The sequence below is a fragment of the Populus euphratica genome, unplaced genomic scaffold, assembly GCF_000495115.2.
Source record: "Populus euphratica unplaced genomic scaffold, PopEup_1.0 scaffold3.1, whole genome shotgun sequence".
Lineage (NCBI taxonomy): Eukaryota > Viridiplantae > Streptophyta > Magnoliopsida > Malpighiales > Salicaceae > Populus > Populus euphratica.
This window is the reverse complement of record NW_011499847.1, coordinates 1,135,006-1,157,713: the sequence shown is the minus strand read 5'-3', so window position 1 is coordinate 1,157,713 and position 22,708 is coordinate 1,135,006. Positions and strand designations below refer to the sequence as shown.

The 22,708-nt window shown below is 33.2% G+C and overlaps 4 protein-coding genes across 5 annotated transcripts; 3 read left to right on the top strand and 1 right to left on the bottom strand.

Moving 5' to 3' along the window:
- Positions 1-633: 633 nt before the first annotated feature.
- On the top strand, positions 634-3,853 carry WIP3 (WIP domain protein 3). 2 transcript variants are annotated; one of them, XM_011046744.1, is made up of 3 exons: positions 634-1,294; positions 2,946-3,216; positions 3,325-3,853. In XM_011046744.1, the coding sequence occupies exons 1-3, from the start codon at positions 725-727 to the stop codon at positions 3,378-3,380; spliced, it is 897 nt and encodes a 298-aa protein (XP_011045046.1). In that variant the 5' UTR covers positions 634-724; the 3' UTR covers positions 3,381-3,853. The 2 variants fall into 2 exon arrangements, with proteins under 2 accessions (XP_011045046.1, XP_011045037.1); XM_011046735.1 differs by having other exon boundaries at positions 637-1,294; positions 2,946-3,853.
- Positions 3,854-7,970: 4,117 nt separating this feature from the next.
- Positions 7,971-8,893, top strand: LOC105140049 (early nodulin-93-like). The gene is made up of 4 exons (XM_011046723.1): positions 7,971-8,212; positions 8,301-8,362; positions 8,477-8,552; positions 8,649-8,893. The coding sequence occupies exons 1-4, from the start codon at positions 8,119-8,121 to the stop codon at positions 8,744-8,746; spliced, it is 330 nt and encodes a 109-aa protein (XP_011045025.1). The 5' UTR covers positions 7,971-8,118; the 3' UTR covers positions 8,747-8,893.
- A 1,864-nt stretch (positions 8,894-10,757) lies between these two features.
- LOC105110991 (poly ADP-ribose polymerase 3) lies at positions 10,758-15,429 on the top strand. The gene is made up of 17 exons (XM_011006218.1): positions 10,758-11,008; positions 11,109-11,304; positions 11,390-11,497; positions 11,585-11,642; positions 11,737-11,806; positions 12,352-12,526; positions 12,616-12,749; positions 12,831-13,068; positions 13,198-13,325; positions 13,413-13,489; positions 13,564-13,724; positions 13,806-14,015; positions 14,104-14,206; positions 14,286-14,368; positions 14,444-14,587; positions 14,672-14,854; positions 14,949-15,429. Exons 1-17 carry the CDS (start codon positions 10,758-10,760, stop codon positions 15,018-15,020), a joined length of 2,391 nt encoding a protein of 796 aa, XP_011004520.1. The 3' UTR covers positions 15,021-15,429.
- A 1,327-nt stretch (positions 15,430-16,756) lies between these two features.
- LOC105140042 (CMP-N-acetylneuraminate-beta-galactosamide-alpha-2,3-sialyltransferase 1) lies at positions 16,757-18,423 on the bottom strand. The gene has a single exon (XM_011046710.1). It carries the CDS (start codon positions 18,126-18,128, stop codon positions 16,941-16,943), a length of 1,188 nt encoding a protein of 395 aa, XP_011045012.1. The 5' UTR covers positions 18,129-18,423; the 3' UTR covers positions 16,757-16,940.
- Positions 18,424-22,708: the final 4,285 nt, after the last annotated feature.

Sequence of the window (22,708 nt, the reverse complement as noted above, 5' to 3'; positions counted from 1 at the left end):
TAGGACTAATTTGCTCATAAAATATTATGATAAGGAAGTTAAACTGCACTGAGCATAGATTAAGGATTTAATATCATTCCTCCTAGTTACCTGATTAGTTTTTATATCATTTTCCTTTTCTTTTAGGTATTGACCCAATCCTCTCTACGGCTCCTTTATCCTTCCATCTTATTGAGATTAATCGTGCACTCCTATGTCAATTTATTTTGTGAAAAAACGTGTGCATGCGCGTATATGGGTAGAATTCCACGACCCTTTCCTAATAAAAAAATTATAGAAGAAATCTAGTGTATTTGTTTATTTATTAGAGAATGTATATTAGGTTTTTTTATTATTATTAATCCAATTCTCTTTATTTTAGGCATGAGCAAAGTATTTCATCTAAAACATTAAAGGCAAAGACTAACTATAACTACAACTACATATATATATATATATATATATTGAAACTATTATAGGATTCTCTTTTATTAGTGAGTCTCAATTTTTGCAAGTCATTTTCTCTAACCCCACCACTAATCTCTCTCTCTCAATCTCTCAAAGCAAACAAACTTGGGGCAAAGGTTGACAAGAAAGAAAGGGAAAATAAAGACTTATTAAAAGACAAAACAAACAATGTATCTTTTAAAACACCAGCCATATACATGAAGTGCAAAAGCTAGCTTTCCCACATAAAGTGTGGATATAAACCACCTCGGAAGAGAATTCGAGGAATACCCACAAGATGGGTTTACGGAACTACCATGTAGAGGACAACAATCTTTGCTTTCAAGCTCCGAATTTCATTGAATGGCTCAAGCCATCTTCGAACTCTCCTTCTCCTTCTTCTTCTTCTTCTTCTTCTTCTCTTTCTTCTGTAAGTACTCAACAAGTTCAGTTCACAAATCCCATGAGCATACTGAAACTTGCAAGCTTTTTCCCGCCTCAACAGCAAGAATCAACGAAAGAGACAATTCAATGCTTGCCTCTTCTAAACAGGTTAACAGAGAAGAAGACATTAAAAGAGGAAGAAGATATGGAAATGCAAGAGAGTACTGTTGGAGTTAAAGAAGAGAAGATAGAGAAGGTCACGGTGGCTTTGCACATTGGATTGCCTAACAGTGGAGATTCTGGAGTTGAGACTGGGGTTTTTGACCTCAAGGAAGAAATATCCATGAAGAAAAACTTTCAAGGATATTCTTTCAACTCAGAGAGCAGGTTTTGGATCCCAACTCCTGCACAGATCCTAGTCGGGCCCATGCAATTTTCTTGCTCTATATGCAGCAAGACCTTCAATAGGTACAATAACATGCAGGTTAGTAAATTAATTCTCGGTTATTCTCTTTCTAATCTTGTATATTATGTACCAATCAATCTTCTCTTTGGCCCATGAAGGATTCAAACAAAGATTAGTAACAAAAAATATTTTTTTGTTATTTTTTCTGGACTTTACGCATGCATTCTTTTTTCCATGATCACTCTGCACATAATTTGGAATCACACTTGAGTTCTTTGATTAATTTCTTCAACTTTTTTTTTTTTTTTTGTTCTAACAGGACAAAATCTTGGTAATTGGTGTTTCTACCGTATATACCTCCCCAGTTTCATATTGTTTTCATAGGTTTATGCATGTATCTAGCTTGAATTGATCAATTCAGTTTATTTAAGCTTTAATTTCTTGCCATGGGAAAAAAATTATGGGGAAAGTAGTTCTAAATTATTGCACTTTTTGGAGGGACAGGCAACAAACTAACACAAATTATCTGTGGAAAAAAAAAAAGGGAAAGCTTGATACTTAAATCAAGGATTATTTGGACCCGATTATGGTTAGAAAAAGGCATGATAAATAAACGCAGATGCCTCGGAATAAAAAATGAGGCCGTGCAAGAATACTTAGGATCGTATGAGGCTCTTTTTTGTTCGGTACAGAGAGCTTTTCTTTGAGGACTAAATCTTAACATTAGTGAGTTGATGATGTAAGTGATCCTAGACCAAACAAGTCATTTGATCTACTGAAATAGGACATTAGAAATTTGGGCCAAATAGTCTAAATTTCATAGGAGAGAAGCTTCATGTTTTCAAACAACCTCAAGGACATACTTTGGTGCCTTGGTATTACTCCTATAATATATATATATATAAATATGTTAATTGGACTCTGACCTGATCAGTCTTATATCCCCGCATCCCTTATTAATTGGGAGAAAATCTAATAATATGGAATCAGTTAAGGTGGCTTCTTTGTTCTTTGTTTTTTTTTTTTTTCTCAAAAAGGATCCATTAAGCACCAAGCAATTAGCTTGGAGAAAAGGTACGTAGATCAGTTAAGGCAGAATAGGATGCCAGCTCAAACAAGAACATATAAAAATAGATCAAAGGATAGCAGAGATTTCTTTTTCTTTTTCTTTGTTCTTAATTAAAGCATCTAGCTAATTGGATCATCCTTATACTTCCATCCTTAAAACTTGGCATTTGATCATCTTTGCTGTTTTCTTGATAATTAAGAGAGATTATTATAAAGGAGAAAATGAAGCATTTATGTGCCCCCCTTCACCAAAGCAAAGATTTCTTCTATGATTGCATCCTCTTTGGGTGGAAAGATAAAAGAAAGTTATTTGGGGCAAGTGGAAATTTGGTAGACTTTATAAAAAGATGGGACGAGAAGTTGAAAAATGATTAGAGAGCAAGATAAACTATACAAGCATGCAGTTGTAAAATTGTCTTGAGATATATAAAGAGGAGGTGGGGATGAAGGTTACGACTTTGGATACTCTTCCTTTAATTATGATTCTTAACCTTTAATTAATTAAGGATTAATGATTCACAACTTTTGGCTAGAAGAACAGAAATGAGTAATGACTTAATTTTTACTCGTGCAAGATTGAATCAATGCAAGTTGGGAGAAAACTAGGCAGTATTATAGCAAAATTGTAATCGAGTAGTTACTTTATTTTTCTTGTGTGCAGATGCATATGTGGGGGCATGGGTCCGAATTTAGAAAGGGACCAGACTCACTTAAAGGAACACAGCCAGCAGCAATGCTGAGGTTGCCATGCTATTGCTGTGCACAGGGGTGCAAGAACAACATCAACCATCCAAGAGCTAAACCATTGAAGGACTTTAGGACCCTTCAAACCCATTACAAAAGAAAGCATGGTGCCAAGCCATTTATGTGTCGAAAATGCAGCAAAGCATTTGCCGTTAAGGGGGATTGGAGAACCCATGAAAAGAATTGTGGTAAGTTATGGTATTGCACTTGTGGTTCTGATTTCAAGCACAAAAGATCACTCAAGGATCACATTAGGTCTTTTGGCAAAGGCCATTCTCCTCACCCATCTCTTGAAGGTTTTGAAGATGAGAAGGAATGCGTCACCGGATCCGAAGATGAATTTGCTCATTAGGGTGCGAAAAAAAAAATACTGAAGGCTCTTTTCGATTTTCTGCTTGATTTGGTGTTTAAGAAATTAGCCCTAGCTAGCTACTAGGCTTATCTAAGCTTGTGCTCAGTAACAAAAAATTCTCAAGAACATGCATGAGGCACACAAGGGAGCGGTTTGCTACAGAGCACTTGCTGGGCGATGAGCATTATAATATTTGCAATGTAATAAATGGATTGCCTCAAGTGGTGAAGTGGATGAATTTTCGTCTCTTGGAGATCACTACACAAATTAAGTTGCTATGGTGAAGCCTCTGTTGGCATCATTCTAATGGAGAAAATTTGTCGACTTCATCGCTGGCTATATTGTAATCTTAATCTGAACATGGGTTCACTCATTTGGGCAAATGAGAGGGCATCGAAGTCATCTTTGTTGATTTTATTGTTGTTTGTCTTCTTGCTACGTTGTATATGGTTAATCTAATCTGCGTTGAGTTCTCTGCTGGTTATTTCATCTTTATTATATCTCTAATTCCCAGTCTTAGAGAATATAATTAAAGAGAAATATGTCTTTAATAATCAGAATATTTTAAATTAATTAAAGCCAACTAGTGATCTACTACTACTCAACAATAGTATTAAAAAGCATGGTTGGTTACAATCTTTTAGATTATCAGTCGCTAATTGGCTATACTGATCAACCGGTGAACATTAAATGGCAGCTAGACTGTTCAAAAAATTACCATTCTTACCAAATTTTAAATATATTTTCAGGAAAAATATATAGCAGGGGTCCATGTCGATAGCATACATCACATTTAAGACCGATATATACACGTCGAGCTGTATATTCTGTGGTGTGACGCTATTTTCAAAGCCAAGACATCAACAAGTTTGTAAGAGTCCAACCCGGAGGCCACAACAAGTCATTCAACAACCGAGCATAACCTCAACTAGAGAATGATTAGGCATTAATTAAGCTTGAAAGGTGAATCTGTAGACTTTATGCATATGCATATAGTCGATCCCAGGAATGGAAAAGGAAAGAAAAACAACCCACGAAAAGGGTTTGGGTTTGCTTAAATGTGTGAATATAAGATATCCACCATGACTTTTTACAGAGAAGACATAAGAGTATGATGATCACGACACACAAACGCACAGGGAGTTTAAAGATAGTTCCTTTTGAGGCAGCTAGCTAGGCTTGACCAACTAAAAAGTTGAAGGGGAAAATGTGAGAGGGCCGTGCTTTGAAATTTTTTTGAAGATAAGGATCTCTCCCACTACGTTTTGTCGGGGGGAAAGAGAGATTCAATGTTGATGAGAAAACTACTCTTCACCGTCATTGTTTTAGCTTGAAATCGGCCAATTCCTCAACCACCGGCATATAAATATAAATATTATTAAATTTATCAAGACTTAATCGATTCACTCTTGATTTAATAGTCTAGTTTCAGTTGAGATTTTTTTTTAAAAAAAAACATGAATATTGACCTAGATAAATTCACCAACAACTTTCAATTCGATGAAAATTTAATTTGATTTTTTAAAAAATATATTTTTTCAAAAAGCAATTCATTTTAATTTATTCAAATTGATTTGGACAGTTAGGTTGCATAAAGGTAGTCTTTTTCGCAACAAAGAATTACTTGTCAATTTGTTGTGTTACGATCTGAGCGATTAATTACTAATTCTCGATGAAGACGAGATTTGAACTTAAGATTTTTCCCATTTTTTGTATTTGAATTTTATGTATTGATAAAGAATATACTGTTTCTGTTTTGCTGCTTCATGCTTGATCAGCTTTAACATATACAAGACCCGCTTCTTGTCTCTTCAGTAAGTACATGCATGTTGATCTGGTTGTTCCTATATATGTCGGTGTGGATATAGCTAGCTTTCAGCCATTTCCGTACATATTGATAATATCTGAAGATTGTATGATGATAATTAATCAATGCTTAGGAAAAAACATAATATTAACTTAAAATTAAAATATACAACAAAGATGAGCGATGTTCAGGTAAATTTGATTATTTTTTTGAGATAAAGATAGAAACAACATGAAAATAAAAAAACAAGTCATCACATATATAATAATATTTTTATTTTTTAAGCAAACATGCTTTTATCGTTGGTATCCTAAAACATTAATTAAACACAATTTTAAATTATAAATAAATAAATAAATCCAAGCATGCAAGTGCACCGCATGTATGCTTGTGAAACAATATAGTAACATACATGTCCTGCCAAATTAAGAACTATTTAATTCAATAAATAAAATTAACTGTGAAGTGAACTTTAGTTTTTGTTTATAGGATTGTATAACCTTTCTTTAGTCAGCTTTTACGAGCTGAACACCTTTACAAAAGCGATAGTATGTCAATACATACAAATTAATAATATCATTTGGTCTAAGAAAGAATTAATTAATAAACCACCTACCTCGACTTCGTTTGAATTCATTTATCTATAAGAATTATACAAATAAACATGAATTTTTTAGATAAAAAATGCAATAATTCAACTAAAGCATTGAAAATAGAAATTTTAATATTTAATTTAACTCTTTTTTTCATTTAAAGTTAATTATCAGTGGTTGTATTAACTTGAAAGGCCCACGTTGAGCAACAAAAAGGTCCTGAAAAGAATCCATGTCTGCTGATTAAGAAACTTAACTCGTGATTAGGACTGGCTTATATTTGATAATTAGCTTGGACCAAGCCATATAGGCCCAACTTGGAAACGCCCATGACATGGCCACTCTCTTCAACTTGGCATAGAGCATGCTGAGGCCCTTTTCTTTCTATTTTTGTTTCTTCTTATAACCTCTTCCTATGTGCTTTTGTAGAGAATATTATATTAAATCTTCCATTACAAAACAAAAACTGAGAGAAATTAAAAGTTAAGTGAGCACTTTGAAAATGCAATAATTTCTGTTTTTTATGTTTTAAAGTTATATTTTATTTTAAAAAATATATTAAGTCTGTTTTTTTAAGTATTTTTTATAGTTTTGATGTGTTTATACTTAAAAAAAATATTTTAATATAATTTTAAATAAAAACATATTTTTGAAATACAATACCAAATACATATCATAGTATGAAAAGATTAAAAATAATTAATTAATTCAAAAAAATATTATTTAAATTATCATTTATAAAAAAGAGAGAATTTGTATTATTTTTTGATTCTTAAAAACTTAGTACAATTAAACAAAAAGTTTGTTTTATACTAAGAATCAAACAAACATGAAGAGGTTAAAAACCACCTCTTCCTGAAAAAAAAACAATCACAAACAAATGATGCTTAGTTGTTAGAAAATCTTTAAACTTCAGAATATATATATATATATATATATTGTTCATTACAAAACAACATTTTATCGACTCGAAACTCAAGCATGTTAAGGCATCTGTGAAAAGCCTTCGCTTTGAAATATCGATCTGACTTAAAGTTAAAATTAAATGTGTCTATGGTAAATATTTTATAAAAAATATGTTTAGATTGACAGAGTTTTTCAAGTGTCATTAATATTTTGAAGATTATAATTTCAAAGTCTTGAAGAAATCTAAAATACTAGATGAATACATCTCATTCTTCCCAAATATACTTGAAAAAACAGTTTTTAACACAATATAGAAAACCGCTGAGACCGCAACAGTGCCCACCAGCCACCCACCCAAGCCAAAACCATGACCTGAAACGGAAACCAATCAAACAAGAAGCGAAGTGATATGTTCTTAGACTTGATGGCTGTCTCGTCTACCCTTTGGTAATTGGGACACGTACGTTTGCATCCGAAGCACATGAGAGGCTTATTAAACCAGTGGCGTTCTACCTGCCATGAGGAAAAGAAAGATCATGTGTTGTCTCTCTCTCTCTCTCTCTCTCTATTTTTTCCTCTGAGAATATGTGCCTTTATTAAAATAGAAAAGTGCCAAAGATTCAGAATGGATTTTCTTTTCTGTCAGTGATGCTTTGGAACCTGTAAAACCCGATTCCGGTCTGAATTCAGTGAATGCACTCGTTTACATGTTTTTCTATTACTAAATTAAGAGCTGAGTCCCTTTTTTAATCAAATTAAATCGGTTCAAGCTTCGACATGTAAAGTCGATGCAAGTTTTATAATAATTATTTTTTTGAAAGAAAAAAAAAATAAGAGTGTGTATCTCAATGCCCCTTGTTTTTATCAAACAACCATGCTCTCAATTGTTTGGAGAAAGACATACCATCCCCCAACTATCCCAAGTTCTCAATTGGATCCCTAATAAGAAAATTCCCAAATAATCCATGATTCAGATTTATGGTAGAAACGATGAGTTTTTAAGCCAAATAACTCCTCGGTTTTACGATTTTAAGAGGGGGGAATTTAAGGTGCAGATTAATTGGCTGGTGCCCCTAGGTTAGGGATCTAATTGAAAGAAAATTATTTTTATTTGAGGATTCAATTGGAAAATTAGGAGATGATTTCCAGACAAACCACCCCCCCTCTTTTCATCATCAATCAGTACATCTTGGGACGAGTAAAATGGAATCAACCGACCATAGCAGAAACCAGAGTAAAAACAAGTGACTGATGTTAGAAACCGTCAAACACTAACTTGAACACCTGGGGCTGTCCCTCTACGCAACTACCTCAAAATCTATATAAATATGCAACAAGATCTTGCTAATTTCATCATGCAAAACTTTCCCCGAACTTCCTCTAACTTCTCTCATTAACTAGGCAGCATTGATCTGTTCACTTACCTCTTACAATGTCTAAGAATGTTGGAGCTCAGCCTCCTCTTCAGAGAAATAGCTTAGCCTCACTTGACCAAAAGCTGGCCTTGGCAAAGCGCTGTTCGCACGGTACCTTTTAGTTTGCTTGTTGCTAGTTTCTAATGCTAGAAAATTTAGTTATATCTGTAAAACTAATTTGTCTTTGATGGATCAATAGAGGGAGTAGTTGCAGGAGCGAAGGCAGCTGCACTTGCTACCATTGCCACTGCTATTCCAACTGTAAGCCAATCCTTTATTCAACTCATTACAAAAATAAATAATTCAATCAATGAATAACAAGAGAATTCTTTTATATATTCTTATAAAGTCTACACGTGTTTATATAACATGTAGCTGGCTAGTGCAAGGATGCTGCCATGGGCAAGAGCCAATCTGAATCACACAGCTCAAGCTCTCATAATTTCAACAGGTGATTAATTAATTGCTATCCAGATTAAACAAGCATTATCCACATGGTAACATTTATTTTCTTCTTTTATTGATGAAATTATACATTTCCTTGCAGTTGCTGGAGCGGCATATTTTATAGTTGCTGACAAGACTGTTCTTGCTACTGCAAGAAAGAACTCCTTCAAGAGTCGCAGCACTAGCTTTGAGGCATGATGGCTTAATTTTTAATCTGAGGTCTTAGTTATATAGACCTTGTTTGTAGTTCATCAACCTATTTGCCTAAGAAGCAATTGTATTTGTAAGCCATCATCTATATGTATGAATAAATAAAGATGGAGTTCACATTTTCAGCCTATGAAAGTATTTATTGTTTTCTTCTGTAATCAAAACTTAACTGAGTGGAGAATATGATTAATCTCATGTCAAATGAAGGGTGTGTTAACCTTGTTTCCAGCCTAGAAACAGAGAAATTATTCAGCCTATAATGAATGCTGAACAGCTGAAACTTCATAGGCTGGGTATAAAGAAAAAGATGCTTCTGTTGATAGGTCTCAGAGTAGTATTATTTCAAAAAAATAACCCCTCTCAAAACCAGCATTAGATGCCCACAGAGTTATTACAAAAGCACCGTTTTACTGTAGTTATAAGTTCCAGTACAAAGCTTAGGTCAAACCGCGAGTTGGTTGGATAACTGATGGGTTAACAAATGTTTCCTTAAAGGTGATTGAATTAACTTACTAAATCATTTAAATTTAACTGAGCCAGGTTCCAATTTAGTTAGAAAACAAACCTGACCCTTTGCCAGGCCATTCTGTCATTTCCCGAGCTAGTCTTGCCTAAATTGATCACCGAGTAGACAGGATTAGATAGCTATGCGTTTTGCTACCAGTTCTCACGCTTGTTCTTTTCCCATGTTCCAAACCCAAGCAAGAACCTCAAAATAATCACTACAAATCCCATAGCATTGGATGGGCATACCTCGGAAAGATAAATCAAACGATCCCCTTTACTTTTCTTTTACCCTTTTTTTATATATAAAAAAAATGAAGACAACAAATGATCTACCATATAAATTTTATAAAATACTCTTGAAAATTAAAGAAAACACTTAAAAATTGAATAAGTATGAAGAAACGGGTGTGTTTCACACTGTTTTTAAAGTATTTTTAAAAAATTTAAATTTTTTTAATTAATATATTTTTAATATTTTCATATTATTATTTTTAAAAATAATTTTTAAAAAATAAAAAAAAATGTTATTAACATATATTTTAAAATAAAAAAATATTTTAAAAAATAATCATAATTATACTCTCAATATATTTTAAAATCCATTAATCAACTTGAAATATCCTTAATTTTTTCGTATAATTAAAACTTTAATTTAAAAGTTAAACAATGTACGAAGAGATCAGAAACCTCTTCTTGCAAAAAACTGTGATAACCATCCTGAGTGTGCCTCGACTTGTGAACAACCGAATATAACTCTGCCTTCCGCTTAATGCTCCAGGTGTTGGTCCAGAGAGGTACGAAGCTACCAAGTTGCGGATGAGAATCAAACCATGCCCCAATGGGCTCATGCAGAGACTAAAGAAACCAGATGAAACTCCCATCACATTTAATTAACAGCCTAGATCACCACCTGTCAACGGCTGAAGATGTTAAAGAAACTCAATTGGACAAGTGTCAAGTTCTTACACCCCCTTGATCCACATGTCGTGTTTCGAGGATGACAGAGCATGAAGAGCTACGAGGTTTGTAACAGAGCCATCATTATACGTGTCTAGCTTAGAAGGTCGTGTCATTACAAAAACCTGGGTATAATAATGTCAAGTAAAAAGGGTTTATAAAGTTTGTCTAGCTATATCGTTTTGGTATATTGAAATGCTAGTAAGATTTGGTTTTAGAGTTGGAAGTTGATCGAGTTTGAATACAGAAAGGATCCTAAAGAAAGATGAAGGTTAGTTCTTGTTCCTTGAAATTCTCAGCTTGGTTTACCTCAAATTAATGGAAATTAATTCCTTGGCTTTTACTTGGTTGATATTTTCAATCTCCCAATTTTAGCATATTGCACGTATTGAAATATAAGATATGTATTGTTTGATTAGAGCAGGTTAGGGACTCTGTAATTCTGTATATTGTACTCACACTACCTGCATGCATGTGTGTAAAGGTCCACGAAACAAGATCTCAAGTTCATGCACCATCTGATGAAAGCAGGATAATGACAAGGAAGCAGAAGGTAGGTCAAAGCAAGGCACATGAAGGAGAACAGTCGCCAAAGAAGAAGGCAAAGAATGGAGAGGATCAAAATGATAGTACAAATGGGAAATCTGAGGATAATATTGCTAAAGAGTATGAAGAGTTTTGTAAAGCAATTGAAGAGCACCTTTCCGTTGAACAAATGAGAGAAATTTTGGATATGAATGACGAAGATTCCTCCTCTGCCTCTGATGGTGTTGTCACTGCCAAATGGCAAGTCAATCCCAGCTTAATTGAAAACTTTTAAGAATATGAGAATTGGCCGGGAATTATCACTGATAATGTTGACTTTTTTTTTTTTTTTGTGGGGCAGCCAAGATGTGCTCTTTTTTGGGCCACTGGACAAGTGCCCATTATGCAGCAGCAATTTGGAATTTGATGGTAAAAGGTGTTCTTGTAAAGGGTTTTACAGTGAGTGGTCTGGCTGCACATTCAAAACAAGAAATCCACCAAGGAAAGAGGAGCCACTCAAATTACCTGATTCTGTTCTCAACTCCTCAGTTGCAGAAGTAACTTTCACTTCTATCACGGAAAATTTTTGTTTTGTGCTTCCACTTTCGTTTTGTTGAATGTACTTGTTCTCTAATACTTCAGTTGCTAAAGAAGCATCAGGATCCCAGTCGCCGGCCTTGTCAGGGTGCCCCAATTAAACCTTTGGCAGGAATAGTGGTCTCTTTATCAGGCCGTCTTTCGCGAACACATGTATGTTCACTGTTCTAATTTTGGTTCTGTGGTTTCCTGGTACGTCTGCATTGGTAATTGTATTTGAACTTGTGTTGGTTTATGCAGCAATACTGGAAAATGGAGATTGAGAAACATGGAGGGAAGGTTTCTAGTTCAGTCAAAGGTAATTAATTCACTCTGAAAGGTGTGGTTTATGAGTTTGCATGGATTCTTGTGTTGATATCATTTCTCTCACCAACATTTTTTTAACTCCGCAGGCATTACTTGCCTAGTTGTGTCACCTGCTGAGAGAGAACGTGGTGGTTCTACGAAGCTTGCCGATGCCCTGTGAGTTCAGAAATTTGTTTGGGCTAACGACTGTATCTGCAGACTGATAAAATATGGGATATTCATGCTCCCAAACAAATCTCTAATGCAGAACATTTGGTCTTTGTTGTTTCGACAAGTTAAATTAACATGCCTTTTCCATTCGTACAGAATACTTTCTCTGTATTCGTTAGCTTTCATCATAGATTTCTCTTATAATATGTATGTGTGTCAATCACTGTACTGTACTTCAAAATGTGACCTGCTAAAAAAATTGGGATCATCAGCTTTTAATAGCTTTTTGTTATTGCGATAGTAGTTGATTTTTATAGTATTTTTTATATATATTTAGAAATATATTAAAATAATATTTTTTATTTTTTAAAATTTATTTTTAAGATTAGCATATCAAAGAAAAAACACTAAAAAATAAATTTATTATTTTTACAATTAGCATATTAAAACAATTTAAAAACACTTAAAAATATTAATTTTTAAAAATATTTTTTTTAAAAATGCAAAAATAAACGTGTTTTTAAGGCTGCTTTTTTTTTATTCTCATAAAGGGAGGCGGGCATACCTGTAGTAAGAGAAGATTGGTTGCTTGACAGCATTGAAAAGCAAGAACCGCAGCCAATGGAAGCATATGATGTTGTTTCTGATCTTTCTGTGGAGGGAAACGGAATTCCATGGGACAAACAAGATCCCAGTGAAGAGGCTCTGGTGTCTATTTCAGCCGAAGTAAAGGGCTTTTTTACTCTTAGCTTCTACGAATGACTCCTAGGAAATAAATCTTCTCCTAATCAGCAGATCGTTTCTGTGTATTTCAGCTTAAACTATATGGCAAGAGAGGAGTCTACAAAGATACTAGAATGCAGGAACGTGGTGGACAGATATTTGAGAAAGATGGGATATTGTACAACTGTGCCTTCTCACTTTGTGACGTGGGCCGAGGACTGAACGAGTACATAATATGAAAGAACTGTTGATCTTAATTGATTTTTCTATAACTACCTGAGCTTATGTTTCATGTTAACTGGTGTAGGTATTGTATCATGCAATTGATCACAGTACCAGATAGTAACTTGCATTCCTACTACAAGAAGGGGAAAGTAGGTGATGATGCAAATGCGGAGGAGAGGCTTGAAGAATGGGAAAATGTGGAAAATGCTATTAAGGAGTTTGTTAGGCTCTTTGTGGAACTTACAGGAAATGAGTTTGAGCCATGGGAAAGAGAGAAGAAGTTCGAGAAAAAACGACTCTATTTCTATCCGATTGACATGGTACAAAAATGCTTCTGTTATAACTCATTGGGTGGATTAATTTTCTACCTTGCTTTTTCTTAAATATATATAGATGGATGGATGGATGGATCGATGGATGGTTGCTTGATTGGGATTTTGTTTGGATAGGACGATGGTATGGATGTGAGACATGGAGGGCTTGGACTAAGGCAGCTAGGAGTTGCAGCCGCGCACAGCAGCCTTGAACCCAAAATTGCTTATTTTATGAAGATTTTGTGCAGTCAGGAGATATACAAGTATGATCCTTCTATAGATAGTTCCATCTCCATCTGCTTTCTGTACAATTTCTTTTGTTTTAGATAATCTTGTTTATTGTTTGGCAGGTATGCTACGATGGAGATAGGTTTAGACTCTCCCGACTTGCCAACGGGGATGCTTTCAGATTTACACTTGGAAAGATGTAAGGATTTTCCTTTCGTTTCCACCCTTTCCTTTTCCTTTTCCCTCGCGCGAATAACAAACTAATCTCATCAGGTGAGGAGGTCCTGCTTCAGTTTGCAGAAGCTGTGAAGTCAATGAAAGAGACAGGACAAAAGGCTGAGGCTGTTTGGTCAGATTATAGCCAAAGATGGTCTACTCTTCTGCATTCAACTAGGCCTTTCGTCTTCAGAGACTATCAGGATATTGCAGATCATGTAAGGCCAGCCCAAGCTTCCTATCGATTCTAAGTCCCTCTAAATTGGACACTAATGCATGATTACGGATTGGATTTTTAGGGTGCAGCTGCATTTGAGACTGTCCGAGACATAAATGTGGCATCACGCCTTGTCGGAGACATGTTTGGCTCAACCCTAGATGATCCGTTGTCAGATAGATACAAGAAATTGGGCTGCTCAGTTTCTGCACTAGAGAAAGATTTTGATGACTACAAGATGATTGTGAAGTACCTGGACACAACTTATGAACCAGTCAGAGTCGGAGACACTGTGAGATTGCACATCTTAACATCGCTTAATGCAATCAATTCTGATGTACCATGTTATCAATTTTACAATGTTTAAATTTTTGATATAGGACTATGGTGTATCAGTTGAGAATATTTTTTCTGTGGAACCAAATGCTTGTCCTTCTTTGGATGAAATAAAGAAGTTGCCAAACAAAGTACTGCTATGGTGTGGTAAGATTTCAGTCCGAATCGACCGTGCATCCTTGTTCTAGCAGAGACTACTACCAACTTTTGTTTATTGCTCTCTTAGGCACTCGAAGTTCAAACATGTTAAGGCATTTGCAAAAAGGATTTCTGCCGTCAGTCTGTTCTCTTCCAGTACCCGGTTACATGGTAATATCAATGGCTTCAATTTAAGCATGCATCAATATTCTAATCTTGGCACTGAAATATTCGTTTGGCTTACAGTTCGGGAAGGCAATTGTTTGTTCTGATGCTGCTGCGGAAGCTGCTAAGTATGGTTTTACCTCAGTAGAAAGGCCAGAAGGATTTTTAGTTCTAGCTGTTGCTTCTCTCGGGGATCAGATCATAGAAGTGAAGAGCCCACCAGAGGTATGTGAATGTTATTTCCAGCTTGAATGGAAAAATTGGCTATAACTCTCCTGGAATCCTGAAAATTTATTTCGATCGAGGCAGGATACGAAGTCGTTGGAAGAGAAGAAGCTGGGGGTGAAGGGATTGGGCAAAAAGAAAACAGATGAATCTGAACATTTTATGTGGAAGGATGACATCAAAGTTCCTTGTGGTCGCTTGATTCCGTCAGAGCATCGAGACAGCCCTCTTGAATACAATGAATATGCTGTTTATGATCCAAAACAGGTATAATATGCTGAAAACACAGCTTACAAGCAAGTTTCAGTGACAGCAGTTTCTTTTATTTGGTATTTACTTTTGTAAAATGTTTGGATTTCAGACGAGAATAAGATTCTTGGTGGAGGTCAAGTACGAGGAGATGGGTGCTGAGCTAGATACTACAGAGCCTTGAGAAAAGGGAAAGGCCAAGGAGCGAGCCGGGCAAAGAGCAAAGAAGGGTTATGTACAGACCTTTTTGTCTTTGTTGCCGCTTTTTGCCATCTTCTTGGATGGGCCCTTGGGGTAAAATCCGAAGCTTTTCAATGGGAGTGGATGGTGAAGGATTTTGTGCTGCATATAATCATCAGAACCTGCGCTTTAAATTGTTGTTACAATAGCATAGCCGTCTGTAGCCTTTCTACTTCTGGGGTGAAGCACAAAATTTCTTGGTTCATCTCTGAGTGGATCATTTGGCAATATAAAACTTATCAATGTGAAAATACATTTTGCTAATTTTATTCTCTCTGGAGAAGAAATACTAAAGAGGGTGCTGGACTTGGCGGGGGAATTGAGGGAACCAATTGTTTTCTAGAGTATTTGGGTTGCATAAATTTTGAATTTTTTTTTTGTTTAAAATAAAAAATATATTTTTTCAGATATGCCTATGAAAAAAATAATTTAAAAAAAAATATTAATGCCTTTTCTTTGAAAGAAATGTACAAGGAGGAGGACCTGATATCCATTGCCGGCTTAATTGTTGCTGCACCAAAAACCTCCCACCTATTTGGGTCGGCTTAATTGTTGCTATGCCAAAAACTCCCAGGAAATACATACAAGGCTATCTGTTATGAGCTCATACTTTAGACATGAACGTAGGGTTAAATTCGAGTTGTAAATTACTTGAATTGGAGTAAAAAAGACGAGATAAGTTAAAAACAGCAAAAAGATTCACCAAGTTTTGCTACTACCCGAGCTAAAGGGTACTGCGCTACACAAACTGCCAGAATTGGTTTAGTAAAACACTGTTTTCTCCATAAATTAGTGAAATTTACTGCTTTCTACTGACCATATTATCCAAGACCCAGCAGTGATTTCACATGAACATGCCTGCCAAAATATATAATGCGTAGGAGTTGTCGAACCTCATCAAGGTATACAATAACAGCACATGAGAACTTGAGCCTTGCCCGCATCTCAACCATAATTTATCGTTGCTTCTGAATGTTCCAATCAACTTACAAGTTTAACTTGATAAAGGCAGTGCAAAATTGACAAAATCTTTCAGATTCATAACCTGCAAGTGACTTCAAGTGAGAAAAATATTCATATTGAAATATTCCTCCAGATATTCCCAACAGAAAACCCACAGTGATACGTGCATATCTAAGCTCTTATAAACAGGTATTGACACGATAATAAAAAAGAGTATCTTTTATTTAAAATAATATAAATTATTTTTTGAATTTTATTTTAAAACTTAAATTTTTAAATTAAAATAATTCTTTAACATATTTAAACTACTAAGTTGAATTTGTTTTAACATAAACCTTAATGATTAAGCAATTATAAGTTCTATTTTTAGTATTATTATTTATTTGATAAAAAATAAATATAATATAGTATGACTTTATACAAATTATAAATTTAAAATATTATTATTTAAAATAATATATTAAAAAATAATATAAATCGTATTATAAAAAAAAAGCATTTTTAAGGGTATTTGTGAATATGGTTGTGATTGTTTTTTAAAGTGTTTTTCATATTAAAATATATCAAAATAATTATTTTTATTTTAAAAAAATATTTTTAAAATCAAGTAGATCAAAACAATTCTAAATATAAAAAATTAATTTTTAATAAATAAAATTTAAATTTTTTAAAAAATACGACCTGTATTTCTCAGCGGCTACATAAAAAGCAATTGAGACCATAGATCAAATTTCTTAGATTCCAGTATTGCCACTATCTTAGATAGTACAGGGTCAGCATATGCGACGGAAATATTCGACTACTGTGTTTTCATAACCAACTCGTAGAACCAGCAACAATACAGAAATTTCACAACTAATCAATCAATCCCGCATCAACAAAAGATTCAGCATCTGAAAGATCATTGATAAACTATAGCAGTAGGAAACTTAAACGTGTCCATAATGAAAGGTATTGCCTGTGGATTGTTCACCAAATCGTGATAAAAATCATACTCTGCCTCGTAATCATGTAACTTAAGCTCAGCCTTTTGATTAGTATGATAATGATGCCTAGCTGAAGCTGATTTTCCAAACCCAAAAATACCAACTTTGTCACAAATCCCCACTGCAAGCATTACAGCTTGCAAACCAGATGAGTAGTGGAACATGGAACCATCATGAACAGAGGCCCATTCATCCAATGACTTCCTTGTCTCCTCCACAAAACGTTTCAGCGAATAATATTTCACAATCCTCGCACACAGTACATCAAAGCGCGGATCAGTGACAATCAAAGGCGCGATGTGAGATGAATTACAAACAGTATAATCCAAGAAATGTGCTGGCTGACAAATATACATAACCATAGGGACATTAGCCCCATATGGATGACAAAAACAACCTCGCCTCCTTCCACAAAGATGCAAAATATTGCTATTTACAAAAGAAATATTAGTTTTGACCCCCACATTTCGCTCATATGTCTCCGTCCTCGCATTGTTCAATCGGATTACAACCTCATGACGATCAATCAACTCTCCATACTCTTTCTGCATCAAAATCCCACTATTCCCAACTACAGCACAAGAACCATACCGCCTTTCCGAAACCACCAATCCATCATGCCTATCGATAGGACCCTTCACAAGCCCTATTAATTCATCCATTATTTCAGGCTGATACCTCTTCTTTCGCGACCAATCATGTAAAACCCTCCTAAAATCTAACCAATTCCTATAAAACTGAGGGGACCTAAGCATTGTTAAAATACCCTTAGACTTTCTTGCTTTAACACTAAACCTATACCTTCCTCGACTATCAAAGTTCCCTTCTAGTAACTCTTTTATTTCATTCTTGGCTTGTGCTTCTCCTACGTCAATAGCCGCGTATTTCAGCAGCGTAGAATTAAAAACCGGAACTTTTTTCCTTAAAATCAAACTGGGTTCCTCCACCTCAATGGAGCTAAACCCACCACCGCGTCGGACTAGGATCCTTGAACTGAGGGTCAGAGAAAATATAATGAGCAGTAGAACACTAAAAAGTGGAGGAGCTGACCTTTTCATTGGCACAATGAAAACCGAGTTATGGGCACTGCTTAATTTTCCCATAGAGTATTTGCATCAGATTCATTTTTAGTTTCAAGAAATATGTGCATCACAAGAGAAATAAAGAAAGTATAAAGATCAATAAATAAAAATGAAATTTTGGATGAGTTTGTAGAACAAAGACAAGTTTTTTTTCTTTGTTAGCTTAGATAAAACTAAAATAAATATTTGAAAAGAAAGCTTGATGTCACAAGAAAGTGAGGTAGGAATTGCAAGTGAAGGAGATATTTGGGAGTGGAGACGTTTGGTTCAGAGATGGGAATTTCATGACTGGCAGTGGAGAGAGGGAGTGAAAGAGGAGGAGGAGGAGGAGGAGTGGAACTGTAGAAGTGGTTTGCTTGTGTGTTTTGCTGGGAAGTTGTGATCGAAGTCTTTTGCTGTTTTTATTGGCTCATTATGGAATTAGATTGTATTTTAGTCCTTGTTATTTTTATTTTTTTATGACTTAATCCTTCTAGCTTAGAAAATTATAAGTTATTACTTTGATCAAAGTTGATCATTAATTCTTTTTTTAATGTCCAAAACTCTAATTTCACTCTGTTAGTGCTTGGAAATTTTGACCTAGGAATGGAAAATGTGTCAGGAAAAAATAAATAAATTGTCATGGAAAATTAATAAGAGGCGATTCTATAGATATATGTAAGTACAAGGATTGAATATTTGGTTTTTAAACTAGAGGGATTAAAGGTTTGTTGAGATAATATATCTAAATCTAACTTTTTAAGTTATTGTTTTTGTCCGTTAATAGATTATTTTTTATTTGAAAAATAATAAATTAATATTCAAAAAAATAATAAATTTTTAATCAAAAAAACTATTTTAAAAAATATCATGCATTACAATACTAAATACATAATTAATATCTATAATCTCTGATTATCATGTGTTTCTACCTGACTATCAAAGAAGATTTTATTTGATTAATAAGATACTTAACATTAAAAGTTATATTGTATGTTATTTGCTTTAGTGTAATAAAAAAACTACAACTACTTTATTTTTCATTTTATTTTAAATCAAAAAAATTTATCCTAACGTTTATGATATTAGATTTTTTTTAATACCTTGTCTATTTCATTGTTATATATATATATATATCATTAATCCCGTAATTTTAACAATTAGATTTTTTTTAATACCTTGTCTATTTATATATATATATATATCATTAATCCCATAATTTTAACATTTTTTTTAGTATTAAGTACAAATGCAACTTCATTAAAATCCAAAATTAGAAGATGTGGGTGTGAAAATTTGTAGACATTGAATGACTCTCTTGTGTTGAAAATGATGGTGGTTTCTGGGCCTCTCGTTCTTTGTTTTCCCGCTTGACCAGGCCATATAGGCTTGTTTGTTTGCATGGTGCGGTGATCATTACAAGATAGAACTCCTGTAGGAGATTTGTCATCGTGATACATGTCATGGCGGGGTATAAAAGGACACGACCTGCCGTCTAGACCAAGTCTTCCACCACTTGTACGAGTCAACGTTGGAAGGAATCCACCACAATGTTTCCCGTTGCCAAGTCTTCGTGGAAAAAATAATTTATCAAAAGAAAAGGAAGCTTCTACATTACTTCGCATTAAAGTGCTGATAATTGGCGTTATAGATCGCTGCATTTTTTTCCACTAGACGGTGTTTCTTTACGCGGTTGATTTAGTTTTTAAAGCAAATCGTGTAAGTAATATATTTGTTAATGCACAAATTTAATTTACTGTTTATATATACCTATATATTTTATGTTAAAAATGCTGGTTGGTTTGTGCACAGAGCTGAGAGGTGCGTCTTTGTTCTGCCTCGTTTATGTTAAGTGAATAATTCATCTTGGTATTTTTTATTTTTTTTAAGTGAACAGTACTGTGAATTTTATTTGTTAATGTTTATGTGATACAGGGTCTTTATTGTTTATTGAACTGCATTTGATTGGGTAAAAAAATTATTTTTTTTAATTATGTTTTATTTAAAAAATTTATATTTAATATTATTTAATAACATTATATAAATTAAAAGATATTACATGATGACATGATAACGTAGTATTTGTGGAATTTAATCATAGTTTTAATTTTATTTTTAATGATATTTTATCCAATTTTGTTATATGCTCAAAAAGCCATTGAAACTATAATTATTATTAGATGAAATTATAAATAAATTAATAAAATAATAAAAAATATTTGATATAAAACATTGTTTATTTAATGATATAATAATGATAGTTAAATCTATAATATTTAAATTAAAAACCATCAATATTAATATATATATTTTTTAATTATTTTATAACTTTAATTTAAAAGTATGTTTAATTAAATATATTAAATTATTTTTTATTTAAATTTAATTTTAACTACAATTTTAATCAAATATATATAAATATTAAATTAATTTTAATTAGAAATATATTTTATAAAATATATTTTTTCAAACTACAACTAAAAAAAACTACTGTATAATAGCTACTTGCACAGCTTCCCGTTAGTGTACACCAGTCACTGTGTGTATACGACTGTGTACTTGCCTAAAAAGGAATTGAATTAACGAGTTATTGAGGTAATCCATTGATTTATAAATTAACTTTCGATAATTATTTTTATCAAAACTATATTGGTTTTTTTAAGAAAATATTGGTATTGACTTATAAGAGTTTAAATCAAGTTTAATTAACTCCATCAGGTAATTAAAAACTATTGATTCTAGTTCGGGTTAGGAATGACTTATCTGAAAAAGAATTGGAATGCTATGTTATTGGATTAATCTACGAGAGTTAATATATTTTTATTAAAATTACAATTGAATTTCTTTAAAAAAATATATTGATATTAACTCATTAGAGTTTAAATCAGGTTTAATTGATTCAATTAGATTATTAAAAATATGCGTGTTCAGTTGGGTTTATCTTATTAAATTTAATTGAAAATCTAATATAGACTTCAAATCTTGAATTTTGATGTTCAATCCACCTACCAAACGAAGCTGAATTTAACAGATTCAAGAACAAGATTAGTCGGGTCTTAGAAAAGAAACTTCAGAGAACATGATTTATTGCTTTGAGAGTAACAATTATACCGTAATCTATACACAGTCACTAGAACCCAGAAAAGAAAAAAACACGAAATAAATGAACTTGATGGTATTTAGAAAATCCTGCGTAATTGATTTTGTCCATGAATATAAAACTCAAAGGTCTTTTAGAGTCCAGATCCATTGATCCTTTTTTAATCTCTTCCTGTTCAAAATAATGTCATGTTTGATAATTTTCCCGTTCTGTTCTTCCTGCCGGTGTCTTCATTTTTATTTTTTTTTACTTCAATGGTGGATATTTACAGGACTCCGTTTCTCCTGTTTCCTGGATTAAACACCTGAAAGATTAAAGAAAAAGATTGTCTTAAGATACGAACAGACTCGTAGATTTCTTCTGATGAACAAGAAAAGGTGTATTTTTTTGTTATAGATGGAAAACTGGAAAAAAAAAAACAAGAAAAGGAGCTTTTTGGGCAATAAAGATGGATTTTTGTTAGTTTTAAAAAGAAAAGAAAAGGGAGTTTGATTACGATCTCCTTCCCTGTGTTTTCTCAGGAAGGAACAAGTGCCATATGTAATAAGGCTCTCTCCGCTTTGTGGTCCAATCCTCCCGTGTGTGTTTTGGTCGAAGAAACAAATATATGTGCATTTTCCTGGTTAAATAGCATGCTCATGGCTTCGTGGATCAAATATTATTCTATAAGAAACAATTTTTCTCTTGTAAACTGAGTTTATAGCATAGAAAAAAGAAACATGAGATATAACTAAAAAGTAATTTTGAATTGGGTTAGTGGATCAAATATTATTTTATCTCCTTTTTTTTGTTTCTAGTTTTTATATATTATAAATATCAAGTAATTACACCCGGACAACAATAAAGAAAATTATTACAAATACACATAAGATATAATTAATCTTTATTCTAAAATACCTCTCTCTCTCTCTCTCTATATATATATATATATATATATATATATATATATTTAAGAAGATTATATTTCTTGATCATTGAATATGAGAAATTGCTAATTGAATTTACTGTTAATTTAAGGCCTGGTTTGGTAGAACAGTACACCATTGCTAAATGTGCTTTGAATAGTTTATTGTAAACTCTTTTCTTGATGATATATTTGGGAGTTTGGTAGATGTTTTTTAATATTTATTTAAAAATATATTAATATAATTTTTTTAAAAAATTATTTTTAACAACAATATATTAAAAAAATTTAAAATTCTTAAAAACAATTAACTTAAAAGAATATAAAAAAATTGATGCAAAGCGGATTCAAATGGGACCCAAACAGGAAATGCAGTTGACTTTGTTTTACCTCCTTTTCCTTTTCTCTTTTTTCTTTTTCTTCATGTGGTTTCACGTTTCGTCCATTTCTTCTTGCTCTCCTAGGAAAGAGGAATATTTTTTTACACTGAAAATTAATGAAAAATCACTGCATCCATATCTAAAATTTATAGTCTTCCACTGCAAGCCCTTGATATATATTGCATGGTAGCAATCTTTGCTAATGAACTGTAACTACTAAAGCTATCATAAAAAAAAA

Coding starts and splice junctions, on each gene's coding strand:
- LOC105140042 (XM_011046710.1), bottom strand. CDS start 18,128: ATGGGAAAATTAAGCAGTGCCCATAACTCGGTTTTCATTGTGCCAATG.
- LOC105140049 (XM_011046723.1), top strand. CDS start 8,119: ATGTCTAAGAATGTTGGAGCTCAGCCTCCTCTTCAGAGAAATAGCTTA. Junction 8,213..8,300: donor GGCAAAGCGCTGTTCGCACG/GTACCTTTTAGT, acceptor ATGGATCAATAG/AGGGAGTAGTTGCAGGAGCG. Junction 8,553..8,648: donor AGCTCTCATAATTTCAACAG/GTGATTAATTAA, acceptor ATTTCCTTGCAG/TTGCTGGAGCGGCATATTTT.
- WIP3 (XM_011046735.1), top strand. CDS start 725: ATGGGTTTACGGAACTACCATGTAGAGGACAACAATCTTTGCTTTCAA. Junction 1,295..2,945: donor ATAGGTACAATAACATGCAG/GTTAGTAAATTA, acceptor TCTTGTGTGCAG/ATGCATATGTGGGGGCATGG.
- LOC105110991 (XM_011006218.1), top strand. CDS start 10,758: ATGACAAGGAAGCAGAAGGTAGGTCAAAGCAAGGCACATGAAGGAGAA. Junction 11,009..11,108: donor GGTGTTGTCACTGCCAAATG/GCAAGTCAATCC, acceptor TTTGTGGGGCAG/CCAAGATGTGCTCTTTTTTG. Junction 11,807..12,351: donor ACGAAGCTTGCCGATGCCCT/GTGAGTTCAGAA, acceptor ATTCTCATAAAG/GGAGGCGGGCATACCTGTAG.